We start from the raw sequence: 16,746 nt of genomic DNA, 5'->3' as shown, positions 1-16,746 counted from the left end.
AACTAGTTACCAGTTTGAGTGTTTGGGAGAAAGGAAATGTTGGAACCTATGATTTTTTTAAACCCACTGCCTAGAGAAGTAGAGAACAAAGCACAGAGAGAGCTCCTCTATTCTAACACTCCACAATTCAGAACCCGTCATGCAGATGTGTGACTTATTGGAAACTTTAGATGCAAAATGGGATGAGGTGAAGACACTTATCTACCGGGATAGTGGTCCCGTGGGCTGTGTTAGCCAGGACCAGAACCATGGTTTTATTTGTTCTTCAAACAGAAATAAACTTGATTGAAATAAATAGTCTTGAAATTACACCAAGTTTGAAAATTATTCAAACACGGTTGGCAGTTCACTAGCACTTTTAAAGACAATGCAAATTTTAAGACTTTTTTTTTGAGTTGAACTTTAAATAGTAATGCAGGGTCTTCCTTCCATTAACTGATTCTACAAGCCATATAGTCCACATGGCCACATAGTCCTAAATTTTATAACAGGCTAGTGAATTTTGGTGCTTCAGTGTTGGATGCCCAGCTTCAGAAGCCATAGAAGGACCTGATTCCCAGAAGGCAGATGCTCAACAATCTCTGAAAATCAGACTCCTTTAAAGAGTTTCAAAATGGGTACTTAAAAATCACTAATCACTTTTGCAACTTTAGGCCACATACTCTAGTGTACCTTTATGTAACAATTATTAGAAAGCAGTTCTTACTTATCAGTAGAAAGAGTCATGGAATATCCATATAGATTGTGAACATCATAGTGTTTTCCCCAAGATTGCACTGCATCCATGCAAAGTGTCTTTGAATACATGAGTCCATCGAGAATACCTTTAGAAAATGATGTGACAACATTGGAGTACGCATTTATTTTGAATATTTGCAATCTTTTATCTTAATACATAACTGAATGCAGGGGTGCTTTTTGTTTAGTATTTACATTCACCAAAGTGCTTCAAGAATGAACAATGGGTGATTGTCAATATCATATCATATGACAGTAGGTTACGCTAGATTGAGGTACACTGGCTTTATTCATCTGTGTTTAAACTGTGGTACTTTTCTGCTTTGGAGCTCCCTATACCTCATGGCAATCAATATGCAAACCCAGAACAATTCACCCATTACCTCTAATACTTCTATAAATGCAGCTTTTGTATCAGAGTGGAGTTTAGTGCGTAACAGGGGTCGGCAACCTACCAAAAGTGGCACGTGAGCCGATTTTTGATGGCATGTGATGCAGGCTGAGCCAGTCAGCCTGTCGCCACTCTGGGGTTCCCTCTGCTGGTCCCTTGCCAGCCGGGGTCCCGCCACCGGTCCCACTCAACTTGCTTCTGGTAGGAGTTCCAGCACAGGTCCCCTGCCAGAGAGGATCCAGGCCTCCGGCCCTGCTCAGCCCTACCAGCCGCCAGCTCCACTCACCTCAGCTGCCAATCTGGGGTTCCAGCCACTGACCTCCTGCCAGCCGGGGTCGGGATCTCCAGCCTCGCTCAGCCTGCTTTCCTGCCTGGAGTCCCCGCAGGCCACCCTGGGCTCAGCCTGCTTTCCTGCCTGGAGTCCCCGCAGGCCACCCTGGGCTCTGCTCCTGGCCTTGGATCAGTGCTCTGCAGCCTCCCCGCTGCGCCCACTGTCCCCAGCCTGGGACAGTGAGGGTTGCACATGAGGCAAGAGGGGGTGCAGCTCAGCCCCCCCATCTTAAAATTGCTTATCTCAGACCACACTGCATTTGACCTTGTGCCTGCCTTCTATCGCCTTTTTTTTCCCACTGAGAGTTGAAGGGAATGTTTGACAAAATGGCAGCTCCTAAGAAAGTGAAGCAAGATGTCCAATCTTTCAGCCTGCTTGGACAGACGCATTTGGATTTATTGAAAAGAAGGACCGTGTTATTTGTACTTTCTGTTATGAAAGTGTTTGTTGCACATCAAGTGTTCGACAACATATTGAAACGAAGCATGAGAAAACCTTTCTTGACGAAGCAGACAAGACTGAATCAATCAAAAAGGCAGTAGCAGCCTATGAGAAGCAAAGCAGTGTTTTGAAAAGCTTAAATGTAAGTAAAAATCAAGCTACAGAAGGAAGTTACAAGATTGCACAGTGCATTGCAAAAAAAGGGAAAGCCATTTACAGATGGGGAATATATAAAAAGTTTTTCTCAGCAGTTCGGAGATTTTGTTCAATGATTTGCCAAATAAAGATACAATCATATCTAGAATAAAAGAACTGCCCATCTCTGCCAGAACAGTTGAGAGACGCATAAGTGAAATGGCAGAAAACATTAAAGAAAAGCAGACGACTGCATTGAAAGACACAGCAGTGTTTAGTGTTGCAGTTGCTGAGAGCGTGAATATAAACGACGTTCCACGTTTGGCAGTTGTTGCAAGATATTGTGCTTACGGTGAAATCCAAGAGGAACTTTGTTGCCTAAAACCCCTGCATGGTACAACAAAGGGGGAAGATTTGTAAACCATTTTGAAGAACAGAGAGTTGACATCAGAAACATATTTTGTTTTGTCTGACAACAGATGGTGCTCCTGCCATGGTCAGAAAACTGAAGGGATTTGCAAAGTTACTTGAAGATCAAACTGGCCATCCAACAGTCAAATTTCACTGTATCATCCATAAAGGAAACCTGTGTGCTAAAATTTCTAATTCAGAACTTAATAACGTGATGAATACAGTGGTGTGAATTGTGAATTTCCTTGTTGCTCGATCTGCTTTGACTCACAGACAATTTCAAGCACTGCTAGAAAAGATGGACAGTGCTTATAACGACATTCCACTTCACAGCAACATTCGGTGGCTAAGTCGTGGCAAGGTTTCGGTGCGCTTTGTAAACTTTTTGTTGGAAAAAGAACAAAACTACCCTGAACTGGATGATTACAAATGGCTGCGTAAGCTCATTTTTCTAACTGATATCACCACTCACCTAAACGAACTCAACCTCTGTCTCCAGTGTTATATCTTTGGGGGCACCAGTTTTAGGAAGAAATCACTGGAGACACATAGAGCTGTAAACCTTGAAACAGCCATTTATTGCCACACACAGAACTAACCGACAGCCACCCAAAACTGGCTGGGCTATCCCCTAATAATCTAATTCAGTTGCCATAGCAACACAAGATTCTATTACCATGACAACCAAATACACACCATCCAGGGTGCAGGGCAAACAGTTCTGGATCCTTATGAAGCCTGGAAAGCATTTGTCGTGAAACTAGCAGTTTTTTTCCAGTTCTTTCCTCTACTTCCAACTCATAAAAGACCTATCGATACATTGCACTGTCAGTGTCGATGAGACTGGAAAGTACATGCATGAACTGGAATCAGAATTTTCTGACAGGTTTCAAGATTTCCAGCGATTTGGCCTAATAATTTCTTTTCTAATTAAACCTGAAAAGTTCAATGAAAGCGACTTGGATTTGTCTGTATTTCAGTGGATAAGTGTTGAAGATTTCAAAATGCAGCTCATTCAGTTAAAAAGCTCAGAATCAAAGTTTGTGGATCTGCGGAGCGCACTTGAAGCTGCCAAGAGAGATCATGGGGCCTCTATTCTGACCTGCTGGACGTCCCTGCCAGTGAAATTCAACTGTTTGAAGAAAATTGCATTTGCAATGCTTTCAGCATTTGGATCCACATACCTGTGTGAACAGGTATTTTCACACTTTAAATCTGTCCTCTGTCCCTCTCGGAGCGGTTAACAACTGATCACTCAGAAGCCTGTGCGCGGCTTAAAGTATCCAAATATGTTCCAGACATTGGAAAACTCCACAAGGAAAAGCAAAGGCAAGGATCTCACTAAACTGGTAAGATCTGCATTTTAAATAAAGCTTCTGAAACATTTTGAAAACTTTACATATAACAGTAGTTTGGTTCTATATTATAGACTTACAGAGAGACCGTCTAAAAAACGTTAAAATGTATTACCGACATGCAAAGCCTTAAATTAGAGTGTATAACTGAAGATTTGGCACACCACTTCTGAAAGGTTGCTGACCCCTGATATATAATCTGATTAAGTTTGTCCGGGACATACAATTATTAAATATTTTATCATATTTCTGTAGGTGCTATTAAATAGTAACCACCACCTCTCTTCGGTGCCATTGCCTTCCAGCACTTTTCTTACTAAATCTTGCTTTATTTTTCAGAACTGTAGCTCAGTATGGGCTTAACTGTCACCTGTATTGCATGCCTGTGTAGTGGAGTAAGGAAGCATAAGGAGCTTCCTTATTTCCCTACATGGGTTATTTGCTTTGCTAAATCTTGCTAAGAGGAGAAGACCCACTGCTGTGCTGGTACTCCTTCTCCAGTACAGGTGCATGGCCTCCTCAGTACAGAGGGAGAAGTAAGCTCTCAGAGATGCAATCTGGGTCCTGCCTTGGGGTATATGTCTACATTACCTGCCGGATCGATCTATCGGGGACTGATGTACCGCGTCTCGCCTAGACCCGATACATCGATCCCCGAACATGCTCCCCGTCGACTCTGGAACTCCACCAGGGCGAGAGGTGGAAGCGGAGTCAACAGGGGAGCAGCGGCTGTCAATCCCGTGCCATGAGGTCACGAAGTAAGTCAATCTAAGATACCTCAACTTCAGCTATGCTATTCTTGTAGCTGAAGTCGCATATCTTAGATCGACACTCCCCCCACTCCACTCCCAGTGTAGACTAGGCCTTGCTCACAAAGCAGCACAGCCATGCGCTGCCCCTTGCTTCAGCTAGAGTGCAAAGTGCCAATCAGCTCTGTACAGACATTCCCTGCTCCTTGTTTCTTTCCCATTTTCCCACCTCCTAAATACTGCACTGGAAAAATGCCCACACAGGTTACAACTGTATTTCTGACAGAGCAAAATCTTTCCACTCTTCATTAGAGCCTGACATCTATGTGTGATCAGAAAAAAATAAAGAGATATTTTTTACTTTCAATGGAATCTAAAATTCTGCACTAAGTACTCGATTGTGCAGCCCTCCATCACCTTGCAGAGCACTTCTTTGTACAAGCAGATGCACTGATGCCAAGGGGACTACTCCTGTGAGCAACCGCTCACAAGCATGTGGAAAGATTGCACAACTTCACCCTTAATTATTGGACTATTGGATATGGCAAGATACTGCGACAGGGTTACATAAGTTATTGCTTGATAAAACATTAGGATTCCAGTTTAGTTATGCTTACGGGCCTAAAGCTATTAATGATAAAGGAAAATCAATACTATTGCCTGACTTAATTAAAGCAATGGCAACATTTACTTTAGCAAATGCAGCTAATAATTTGAAGAATGATGAAACATTTTACTGGAAAAAAGACATTTGCCTTCAGGAGTTCTGGAAATAGTACCTAAGCTACTGAGGATAACATACTATATACTCATCTTTTCTGTCATTAGGAATGTTTAAAACATAAAACATTTTAAAATGGGAAAAATTTCCCTCATCTCATTATAACTGATTACTTATATCTCACACACACTTGGATTTTTGCCATATGATTAAAGACTATAGACTTACTGGGAGTGAAAGGAGGATAGTTTAAGTTGTTTGGCTGACAGCCACGTGTTGAACCTCTTATAAAGCTGGATATTTCATTCATGTCCTGGGGGGGAAAAAGATGTAGATTATGATAGAATTTGCTTAAATATCTTTCCGTAATGAAATCCTTATATTTTATTCATCGACTCATTTAGGAAAGGAAAAAAAAAAGTTTAACTAAAGTCTCACTACCTAACATATAGATAGTATAGATAGAATATTATACGCATTTATCCACATAATAATATAGATCCTGATGCCGCAGAGACTTATTCATGTGAGCCCTCTCATAGTATCTTGTGCAAATGTACTCAGCTGTTTATTTGCAGGACTGCACCCATGATCGGTACAAAACAGTGGGTTTCAATCTTTTTTTTTTTTTAACTTGCGGACACCTGCAAAATTTCAAATGCAAGTGAGGGCCCCTTTGAAAATCTTAGTCTGTGGAGCCCTTGGGTCTGCAGACCACAGGCTAAAAAACTCTGATATAGATGATATGTACATATTATATTTCACTTCAAGCTGTGACAGATTCAGTCCCAGAATGACACTTCATAATGCACAGTCTCTCACTAGACATTTGAAAGAATTGGGCACGAACCTACCTAAGAGGTATGAACTAAAGACATTCATAAAGAATTGTTGTTGTTTTTTTTCATGTAGTAGTATTCAGAATCAAAGCACATCAATCTTTTTTATAAACCCAACTGTTTTGCTACATACAAAAATAGCGGGCCTGTCTCTGATATCACGTATCCTGGTATAAATACAAGGCAACGAACCTAAAGTCAAAAGTAACCCCAGTGTGAAATGGGTGCCTGTGAGATCAAAAATCAGGCCATGTATAATTTTATCTTATTCTATGACATTAATTGGAGTTACACAAGTTGTAGCCAAATCAAATATTAGCATGTTGCTGTATATTAAAGAAAGGTTTCTGTGAATCATTAAATAGCAGTGTGCGCAGGTTAATTCCCTTTACATTTGTACTTTCTCTTGAAAAAAGAATAGGTCAATTTTCCAAGGCTTTATCGATTGAGCCCATCCTTCTTCCATTTATTTTCTCACCCCTGGATGTATTCAAAGAAAAGGGCTCAATTTTATAAACCTATAAGGCCTGAATCACATCACCACTCTCTGGAAATGTAAAGGAATCTTAAAAGTGAGACTTTAAATACCTTCACACATACACTTAAAAGTATATTATTAAAAAGTGTCTCTTTTTCATCAATTACTCAAAAATAACATCTCTTTGTTTCAAGGGATTGCAGAATGCAAAGATTTTACAGACACTGAATCATTGGGAACTGGTTCCACAACACTAAAGGAGCATAAAGCATTATAGACCAATTTATATTGGGAACAATTTGCCACCATATTAACCTTCTGCATACCTAAAATGAATTATGGTGGAAGTCACCAGAAGATGGTGCTGTTATACATAGTCTAACAAGAGTTTTATTTTTTTTGTTCTTGTTTTTGTTTTGTTGGGGGGAGTGGTTTGTTTTGCTTTGTTTTGACCTTATGTGCTGAGTACCTAGTGTGCCATCTTTGAAGAAATGCTGTGAAGTTGTAAGTATTTGTGATGTCGTTTCTTGGGGGCGGGGTGGGGAGCAGTTGCTACAAGCACACACAGGTTTGGTCTCTGACTTAATTTCTATAGTTGCTTCCTTCTAACCAGGAACTGAATTTGAGCTAAAAGAGGCAGCATTTGTGTGCCCTTTCTGGACATTTTTGTTCAAGGACAGATGGGTATATGATGTTAAATAAACCACTTACTCGAAGAAAATAGCAGATTCACAGATTTCTGCTCCATCAGAGGACTGGTCTACAATGTTCCAACAACTACTACTACTTAGCAGAGAGACTCTAAATATAACGCTAGATAATGGGAATCAGATCCTCCACACACACACACACACACACACACACACAGCACCCTCCGTCAAACGTTTGGTTTGCCCTCGGTTAAGCACTCCTCCTATACACTCAGAAAAGGTTTTTGCTCATTTTTAATATAGTATCGTACAGTAATAATCTTAGGCAGAAGTTTATGCATAACTCACTGGGTGATAGCTCAAGCAGGGCAAAAATCAAAATTCAACTGACCCTTTCTCATTTTGAGTAGAACTTGACTCCGCCAGCTTTTGTATGGGGGCTGCTCAGTGCATAAGAGAAACACTCTACTTGCAGTATTGCAGGCTGGGAACCCATGGTTTTATTCGGCTACCTAACAGAGCAGAGAGGGGAAAGCAGTACACCCACTAACAGGAAATAAGAGAAGGGTGGAGCATGGGTGCGACCCATAATACTCTGAAAAACCCCGGTAATCCCTTGATGACCACTTCACTATCTCAGTAGTTCTATTTAAATCAATGGAGCTACATGCATAAAGCTAAGGCAGAGCCTTGCACTGGTGAGCAGAATGGAATCTCACTACTCCAGGAGGTCCACTTGGGGCAGATCACAGTTTTCCCCCTTGGTGTGCTCTGTGTGTTTCACGAACTGCCATCTCCTGTGAGGGTGCAGCATTCTTCCCCCACCCACGTGGCTAGCCAGCTCCACAAGCCAGCACACGAGAGTGGAGACATGGCTCCAGCAGTTCCCTTCCCCACCCATCTGTGGATGCATATAGGGTGCCTACCTTGGAGGAACATCCCAGAATCAGCCCTGTGCTCACTGATGTGTATGGGGCATAATTTTAGTTGGCCCTATTTTAGTGTTGATAGGCAGCTCCTTGCCTCCTCTCTTCACTCTGTGCCTGCATAAAGAGCAACCAGAATCTAGCCATGGGAACTACATCAGGCAAATAAAGGTGGCACAACTGAACCCTGAGATAGGAACATGAAAGAATAACCGAAGTCTAAGGGTAACTTTTTGCTTCCATATATAAATCTTCATGGTGCCTTCAGCACAAGTGTTGGCTCCCTGCCATATAGTTTGTGAGAGATGAAGAGTCAGGAGGGATATTTTGTGATTGTCTGTCAAATTCTGCAGTGTAGCTAGAGATTGTTAAAGATGTCCCCGATAATATTTCCTACAACTGGTGACTGACATGATTTTAATTTACATCATAGCACTGTGTTTTCGTATGTATCCCTAAATACACTATGTAAAAGGTACGCATGGAAGAAAACTGCACATTTATACTGGAGAAACTTTACTCTGGTGGCCAAATCCCTTACAGAATTTTTTTGCTCTCATGAAAAGAGCAATACAATTTATACTTGCTAACTTGACCCAAATGAGCAACAGAACCAGAGTCAGCAAAAATAAACAAGAAAAATATATTGTCACCTAGAAGGAGAAAAGGGTGTTTCTTTCAGTGATTAAGAGCGAATAATTTAAAATTGTAATAGTTTGGGGATTTGTTTATGTTTGCTGGATCTTTTTTTTTCCTGAAATTAATGTTGCTTATTAAAAAAAAGGAAGAAAAAGGAAAAATATGGTCTCACAACCCTTTTTAGTTCTAAATAACATGCCAGGGTGCATTTATGCTGCTGTAGGGAACAGGAATCACAATTCAGCTGTTTATGAACAGGAACATTCAGATAAAAACACCTATTCTTACACCAGCATTAGCAGTGGATTATCTGAAGCACGGCCAGTGCACGCCATGAACTATCAAAAGGCTGCCAACAGCTCCACATTCCCTCATCAGATGCAAAGTAGCAAGACAGTAGAGTGCCAAAGGGAGAAAAATAATTTTCGAAATAAAAAGTATCAAATTAAACTTGAAAGACATTAGAAACCCGTGTGCGTGCGCTCATACACATGAAGTACAGTAGTCAATTAGCTTTTGATGCTGCCGCCGCCACTTGTTCTATTTGGGTTTGTCATGCTCAGGAGGAAGACCCTTTTCTGTCCCTCAGAAGAAAGCCTGTCCAGCATGGTTCTCTTTCATTCTGCCTAATGGCCCTTGAATCTGAAATATTATTGGCCCCAAAACAAATGGGATCTGACTTCCCACATTGAAATATAGTCCAATCCTTTGCTTTTCAATTTCTACCCATTCTTTTCCATTCATGGGACTCAGCAAAGCCTGATCTCCAGCAAATTTGATTCCAGTCATGCAAGTACAGTAATTTTAGATATCAGATACTTAGATAATCAGAAACTATTATGCAATATACTAGAATTACGATGGTCTCAGATATCTATTTGCTATTAAACATATTTTAGGTTGTGAATTCCTGAGTCTTAGAACTTAACATGAATTGAGCTACAATGTAAGGAGAGAGTATATCAGACTTGGCAAGTCTAAGGGCCCCAAATCTACTCGAAGTCCATATAGCCTGTCTGAATGAGACCTGAATAAAAACTGGGGAAGGTATACAGAATATATGTATTACCATATTTAATTAAACATATAGGCCAACATTTTCAACCCTAGAGTGCCTAAAGTTAGATTGCAACATCCATATTTAGGCACCTAAATACAAGTTGGAGCTAATTTTCAGGTCTGCTGAGCACCCCACAAATCTCACTGACCTCATTAGAAGCTTTAGAGGTGTTCATCATTTTTGAAAATTAAGTCACTTTTGTTTACGAACCTAAATATAGATGTAGAAGCCTAAGGTTTGAAAAGTTTTTCTATGGTATTTATCTCCAGTAGACTAATCTGGGGAGGTCAAATCTGGCAAACCTTTGTCAGCTCTACCTGACTTCAGTAAGTTGACAACTGGACCTAAACTTGCATGGATTCTGTGACGGACGAACCCCTCCAGAGAAAGGATCAGGGTTTTCTGCTACTTTTGCCGCTCCTAATCTGAAATAGTGACTGCAGAAGGACTGAGTTGAAACTCCCTGACCTACCTGGATTTGGCATGTGTGAATTTTAGTCCTTCAGTACCAATGCAGGACAGCTCCACATTGTCCAATCAATCATGATATAAACAGGTTTCCAGAATTTGCCCATGGTTTATATAGGCGATTATCCCTACGTACTAGCTCTGGGCTTTGTCAATGGTTTATAAACTTGGCAGTGTGTTAACTCTCAGTGAATCTCCACAAATAAATACACTATTCCAGTTTGAACTATATCATTTGCCAGGTAGAAATTTGGCTAAAAAATGATTTGCAAGAAAATTGAAATAGCACTTGTTGATTTAGAAAATATCGATTAACCATTCTAATTTGAAATCAGCAGTTTAAGGTCATTAGTCATAATTGCAATATGTCTTAGACTCTTTTCTCCGAAGTGTACTAGCTTGTTATGGGCAAGGAAGAGAAAGATTAAAATTGTTGCTTAATGTTTTTATAAGAACCCATTTTCCAGTAATCCCTGCGGCTGAAAGTAACAAATATGGATAAAAGGATATTCCTCTTTAAACAGTGGATTGACTAGCATTGCTATTCTATACTACACCCACTGACATGTTAACATTTAGCTTGATTGCTTTTCACTTCCGTGTTTCAGTTTTTTGCCCCTTCATTGGGTCATGCATGAAATGAGACTGTAAGCTCCTCTAAGTATCTAGCATAATATTGGATGCTGCAATATAACTAATAGTAACTTCTGTTTGCACTCCTGCCCAGAAAACAGGATGCAGAAGTGTGAAATAATGAAAGAAAGATTAAACAAATATTATTTCTGAATGTTCAAATGAAGTGAGGGTTTATTTTGGAGCCAAAGTTTGGAGGCTGGGGTCCCACTTCAGTTGGAGTATTCACAGACTTGAAGTTAAGAACGTGCTGAAGTGCTTTGCTGGGTCAGAGAGAATTTTACTGTAGCTAAACTGGTGCCTAATAAACCAAAGCCCATTGAAGTCAATGAATAGAAAGATTCCCATTTACTTCAGTAAACCTTGATATGCTCATTCCTAGACTGACAGAGTATAAAAAACAAGTTTGGTCAGTTAAAAGTTGTTTTTCAGCAGCTACCATATTTTTCACTAAAGGTGAAAATATTGTTAGCATTGTAACACTCATAACACCGGTTTGGAAGAGTTATTAAAAAGGGCAAGAAATCTCATTCACTCTCCTTCCTTTATTATCTTAATACTTTTTTGCAGGGTAGGGTTTTTTGTTGTTGTTGTTTGCAGACATTGAAGCTTCCTCTCCCATTTAAACAGTTATGAGCTAAGTCAAGTTACTTTAGTTGCACTGCAACAACATCCATAAATATAAATACACTAAATACATTGGATGAAATCCTGGGCCCATCAAAGTCCAATGGCATCAGTGAGGCCAGGATTTCACCCAATGTGTTTTGTTCTCCAGCTAAAAGATTAGGAAATAAGTAGTATTTTGATTTTAGTTTTTAATAAGACATATCACTACAGTACAAAGTGATGAGATTGAAAAGATGTTTCATCCTAAACTCTCACTAGCTTCATATAAAAAAAAAGGATGAATGACTTACAATCCAAATCCCATCATACTTCACTTGATCGTAAAAGAGCTTACATTCTTCTACCCACCAGTTGGTACATTCTGGATTGGTGTAGTCAGGGAACACAGTCAGTCCTGGCCACACCTACAGCGTAAGAAAGTAAAGAGCAATTGGTTAAACTGGCTATTCCATTAAGAAAGATTTAGCTTTATGATTTATTTCAAACATTTCCATTAGTTTCTAATAATTCTCTCCAAGACATAATTTGAACCATGTTTCGACCTAGTCCTGTAAGAATCTCAGAAAACTCAATGGAATTTTTTGTTCTCCAAATAAGTTGGGGGTGGGGGGATTACACAGCAATCTTCAAAACTGTTTCAAGCTCTATATTCAATGATTAGTAGTTTGTATTTTTTTTTGTTCAGTTCTTATTTCAAAGAAGCTATAACGGATGCTGGAACTGAAGCCTGTGTGTGCATACATTTTTTGTGAGGGAGAACATTAGCATCTAAGAATATCCATGTTCTTGCATCAATTTAGATGTGGAAGTTGAGCGAATTGTTTTTCCTCACCATAATAAGCCATATTCTACTTTTACTCTATGCGTGTGTAACTGCATTGACCTCAAAGACTAAGAAAGAATAAGGATAACATACATTCCAAGCACTTTGGGCCATATCTGCAAAGGTATCTGTCTAAAGGTGCAGATCATAGAATCATAGAATCATAGAATCATAGAATTCAAGATTAGAAGGGACCATTATGATCATCTAGTCTGACCTCCTGCTAGATGCAGGCCACATAAGCCGATCCACCCACTCCTTTAGCAAGCGACCCCTGCCCCATGCTTCGGAGGAAGGCGAAAAACCTCCAGGGCCACTGCCAATCTTCCCTGGAGGAAAATTCCTTCCCGACCCCAAATATGGCGGTCAGCTGAACCCCGAGCATGTGGGCAAGACTCTCCAGCCATACCCTCTGGAAAAAGGTTATATCATATCATTGACCCATTGTACTATTTACCAGTGTGGCACTTAATTGACCTATTGACTAAGCCCGTTATCCTATCATACCATCTCCTCCATAAACTTATCTAGCTTAATCTTAAAGTCATAGAGGTCCTTCGCCCCCACTGTTTCCCTCGGTAGGCTGTTCCAGTATTGCACTCCCCTGATGGTTAGAAACCTTCGTCTAATTTCAAGCCTGAATTTCCTGACTGACAATTTATATCCGTTTGTCCTCGTGTCCACATTAGCACTGAGCTGAAATAATTCCTCTCCTTCCCTGGTATTTATCCCTCTGATATATTTAAAGAGTGCAATCATATCTCCTCTTATCCTTCTTTTGGTTAAGGAAAACAAACCGAGCTCCTCAAGTCTCCTTTCATACGACAGGCCTTCCATTCCTCGGATCATTCTAGTGGCCCTTCTTTGTACCCGTTCCAGTTTGAATTCATCCTTCTTAAACATGGGAGACCAAAACTGCACACAATACTCCAAATGAGGTCTCACCAACGCCTTATATAACGGGACTAGCACCTCCTTATCCCTACTAGAAATACCTCGCCTAATGCATCCCAAGACCGCATTAGCTTTTTAACGGCCACATCACATTGCCTACTCATAGTCATCCTACGATCAACCAGGACTCCTAGGTCCTTCTCCTCCTCCGTTACTTCCAACTGGTGCGTCCCCAGCTTATAACTAAAATTCTTGTTAGTCATCCCTAAATGCATAACCTTACACTTCTCACTATTGAATTTCATCCTGTTACTAATACTCCAGTTTACAAGGTCATCCAAATCTCCCTGGAGGATATCCCGATCCTTTTCCGAATTGGCAATACCTCCCAACTTGGTGTCATCCGCAAACTTTATCAGCCCACTCCTACTCTTGGTTCCCAGGTCAGCAATAAATAGATTAAATAAAATCGGACCCAAAACCGAACCTTGAGGAACTCCACTGGTAACCCCCCTCCAACCTGACAGTTCCCCTTCAATACTACCCTCTGAAGTCCCCTTTAACCAGCTCCTTATCCACCTCTGGATTTTCATTTCGATCCCCATCTTTTCCAATTTAACCAGTAATTCTTCATGCGGTACCGTATCAAACGCCTTACTGAAATCCAGATATATTAGATCCACCGCATTTCCCTTGTCTAAAAAATCTGTTACTTTCTCAAAGAAGGAGATCAGGTTGGTTTGGCACGATCTACCTTTCGTAAATCCATGCTGTAATCTATCCCAGTTGCCATCGGCCTCATGCTCCGGAACCACTCTCTCTTTTAAGATTTTTTCCATGACTTTGCATACTACAGATGTTAAACTAACAGGCCTGTAGTTACCCGGGTCACTTTTTTTCCCCTTCTTGAATATAGGAACTACATTAGCTAATCTCCAGTCAAACGGTACAACCCCCGAATTTAGAGACTTATTAAAAATTATCGCTAACGGGCTAGCAATATCACTCGCCAATTCCCTTAATATTCTAGGATGAAGATTATCCGGGCCCCCCGATAGTCACGTAGTGGTATTTTCAAAAGTGCCTAAGCAAGTTAGGCATCTTTCATCGATTTCAATGGGAGTTAGGTACCAGTCTGATTAGCCAATTTTACATCTTTAGGCAAAATTTAGAAATCTGGCCCCTAACCCACTTCCATTGAAATGAATGGCAAGTGTCCAGTGAGAACAATATTGGGTCTGACACTGTATTTTATATAACCAAGAAAACCTCACTTCAAAATGTTTTTTTCCTCCTTAATATTTTTACCGTATGTATTTCACTATCTGAATTAAGGATTTCTCCTAAAATGTCTTTCAGTTACTGCATTTTAAGGTTTGGGACCCAATCAGAACAAAAACAAAAAAATCAGGCTAAATCTGACATTCAGTCCTTTATTTTGCATCACATTTGTCACTAGCTTATATCACAACATTAATATTATTTACATTTTAAACAGTTAGAGGGAGGAAGTTGTTTTAATTTCCTTTGATTTTTTTTCACTGATATTTGTCTTTTCATCAAAGTAATGAAAATGTTTCATAGAAATATATGAGTTGTCACATCATAGCTGTTATAGGCTCATGTAAATGCTTAGTTAGGTATTTTAAATGTGATTCATCAGTCCAACTGCTTCAAACAGCTCTCAGAATTACTAGGGTCTGCAATATAAATACCAATTTAGGGAGTTTTTAAAACTAGATTATCAACTTGATAGAATGTAATGGTACATATATCAAGTAAATAGTTATGCAGGCAATTTAAAAATGCATATTCTTTCTTGTGATAGAGGCTAACAACTGCAAAGGTTTGTTGTGTTATTATTTCTTTAGACTATTTAAAATATGTTGACATGCCTGATATGTAGTTGATTTAGTTGCTTTACATTGACTTAAAGCAAAAAATTTAATGAGTTGGAACCATCAAGTTGTGCACACAATTGGCTCAGTCTTCAGTTGCCCTAAGCATGGACTTGACACAAATTGGAGGAAGAGGCAAAGGTGGTTCTAAGTGACTCTTCCATGGTTCCCTGATCCTGGGGCTCGCCAGAGCACAAATTAGAGCAGCCACAGAGTTCTTCTACCTCAAGTTTATTGGAATGGTCCCCTGGAGATCATTCTGCCAGCACAGGGATGCCCCTTTCTACTCTGACACCTCCTCCCTATACCTCCTCACCACTGAAGAAAAGCAAGCAGATGGATTAAAGCAGACTAACTGGGGGTTTAGTCATGCTGTGTGAGAGGCTCATGTACCAACACGTTCCTATCAGTATTACCCCGGGCACTACTAAACTCCCACCCTACCTTAGTACACCCACTTGTTGGGTCTGGCTTTAAACTCTCATCCCTATCCTGCATGTATGTATGTCTACTCATGTGTGGTTCTGTTGGAGAATATGGTCACATGGGGACTAATTATCAGCCTGTTGAATAGAAAGAATCAAAGTTACTTCAACAGGCTTTGAATTAGATAAACCTCGAATTGGATAAAAGTTTGGAGCATTAGACTATAAACTCTTCAGAACAAACCCCTGCTTCATACTAATCTTCATACAGCTTCTAGCACTTTGGAGCCCTGATCTAGATGGGACTTCTAGGTGGTTCTGCCTATAACTAATCCACAGTAACAATAAACTGCACTCACAACGAGTCCAGAATGTATCTGACCTTGTTAATTACTTTCCAATTTTCATCATCTTTAAGTCAAAGTCATTTTTGAGTTATACAAGTACAAATAAGCAATTTAAATTGTTAAACATTATGTGGGAGATTTTCAAAGGCACAGAATGGAAGTCAGGTGTCCGAATACCATTGAACAATCAACAGGAGCTGGCTGCCAAACTGTCCTCAGAAAAATCTCCCCGTATCCCATTGTTTCCCTTTTAACACCTAACCGTGTAAATATAAGTCTTAAAAAAAATCAGTAAAAACGAATACATTTTACATTCTTAGATACAGCTTTATAAAACAATTTCCGTGAACAGCTAATTTTACTGAAAATTTTAAAAATGGAGTTTATAACAAACACAGTGACCCAACCTTATCTGCTGTGACAACACATAGTACAGATATAGGGGGTTGCAATTTCCATAAGTAGCTAGTTACCTCTCCAATGAGTGCTGTTAGTCCATCTGATTCATTTACCCACACTTTCATTTCCGTTCCTCTCTGATAGGAGTGATATGGAATATTATTAAGGCGAGAGGAGTTTGCAATGGCAGGGTCCTAAGGAAAACAAACACAAGAGAGAGTTGGTAAACTCTTCCATTTTTCTGAAGAATGGCAGAATTAAGCAATAGATATATACACTACATACAATCTACACAAAATATTATAAACAATTATTATATACAAGTAATTCTGATAGCAACGTTTCAGCGGTAAAGTGAAATAGTT

General features: G+C 39.9%; 1 protein-coding gene across 4 annotated transcripts in view; it reads right to left on the bottom strand.

Annotated features, from left to right (window-relative positions):
* SI (sucrase-isomaltase) overlaps window positions 1–16,746 on the bottom strand; it is a 200,409-nt gene that overhangs the window by 145,663 nt on the left and 38,000 nt on the right. For 2 of the 4 annotated variants that reach the window (XM_039488204.1, XM_039488205.1), the window contains exons 12-15: window positions 16,456–16,575; window positions 11,886–11,999; window positions 5,501–5,585; window positions 707–824 (exon numbers count right to left, since the gene is read on the bottom strand). In XM_039488204.1, the coding sequence (XP_039344138.1) occupies window positions 707–824; window positions 5,501–5,585; window positions 11,886–11,999; window positions 16,456–16,575 (437 nt within the window). Of the gene's footprint in view, window positions 1–706; window positions 825–2,919; window positions 3,003–5,500; window positions 5,586–11,885; window positions 12,000–16,455; window positions 16,576–16,746 lie in introns of those variants that run through there. The other 2 variants (XM_039488206.1, XM_039488207.1) reach the window with 2 other exon arrangements.

This window comes from Mauremys reevesii, linkage group 9 (genome assembly GCF_016161935.1).
Source record: "Mauremys reevesii isolate NIE-2019 linkage group 9, ASM1616193v1, whole genome shotgun sequence".
NCBI classification, from domain to species: Eukaryota; Metazoa; Chordata; order Testudines; family Geoemydidae; genus Mauremys; species Mauremys reevesii.
The sequence above is the reverse complement of the archived record's forward strand: the minus strand, read 5'-3'. Positions and strand labels throughout refer to the sequence as shown.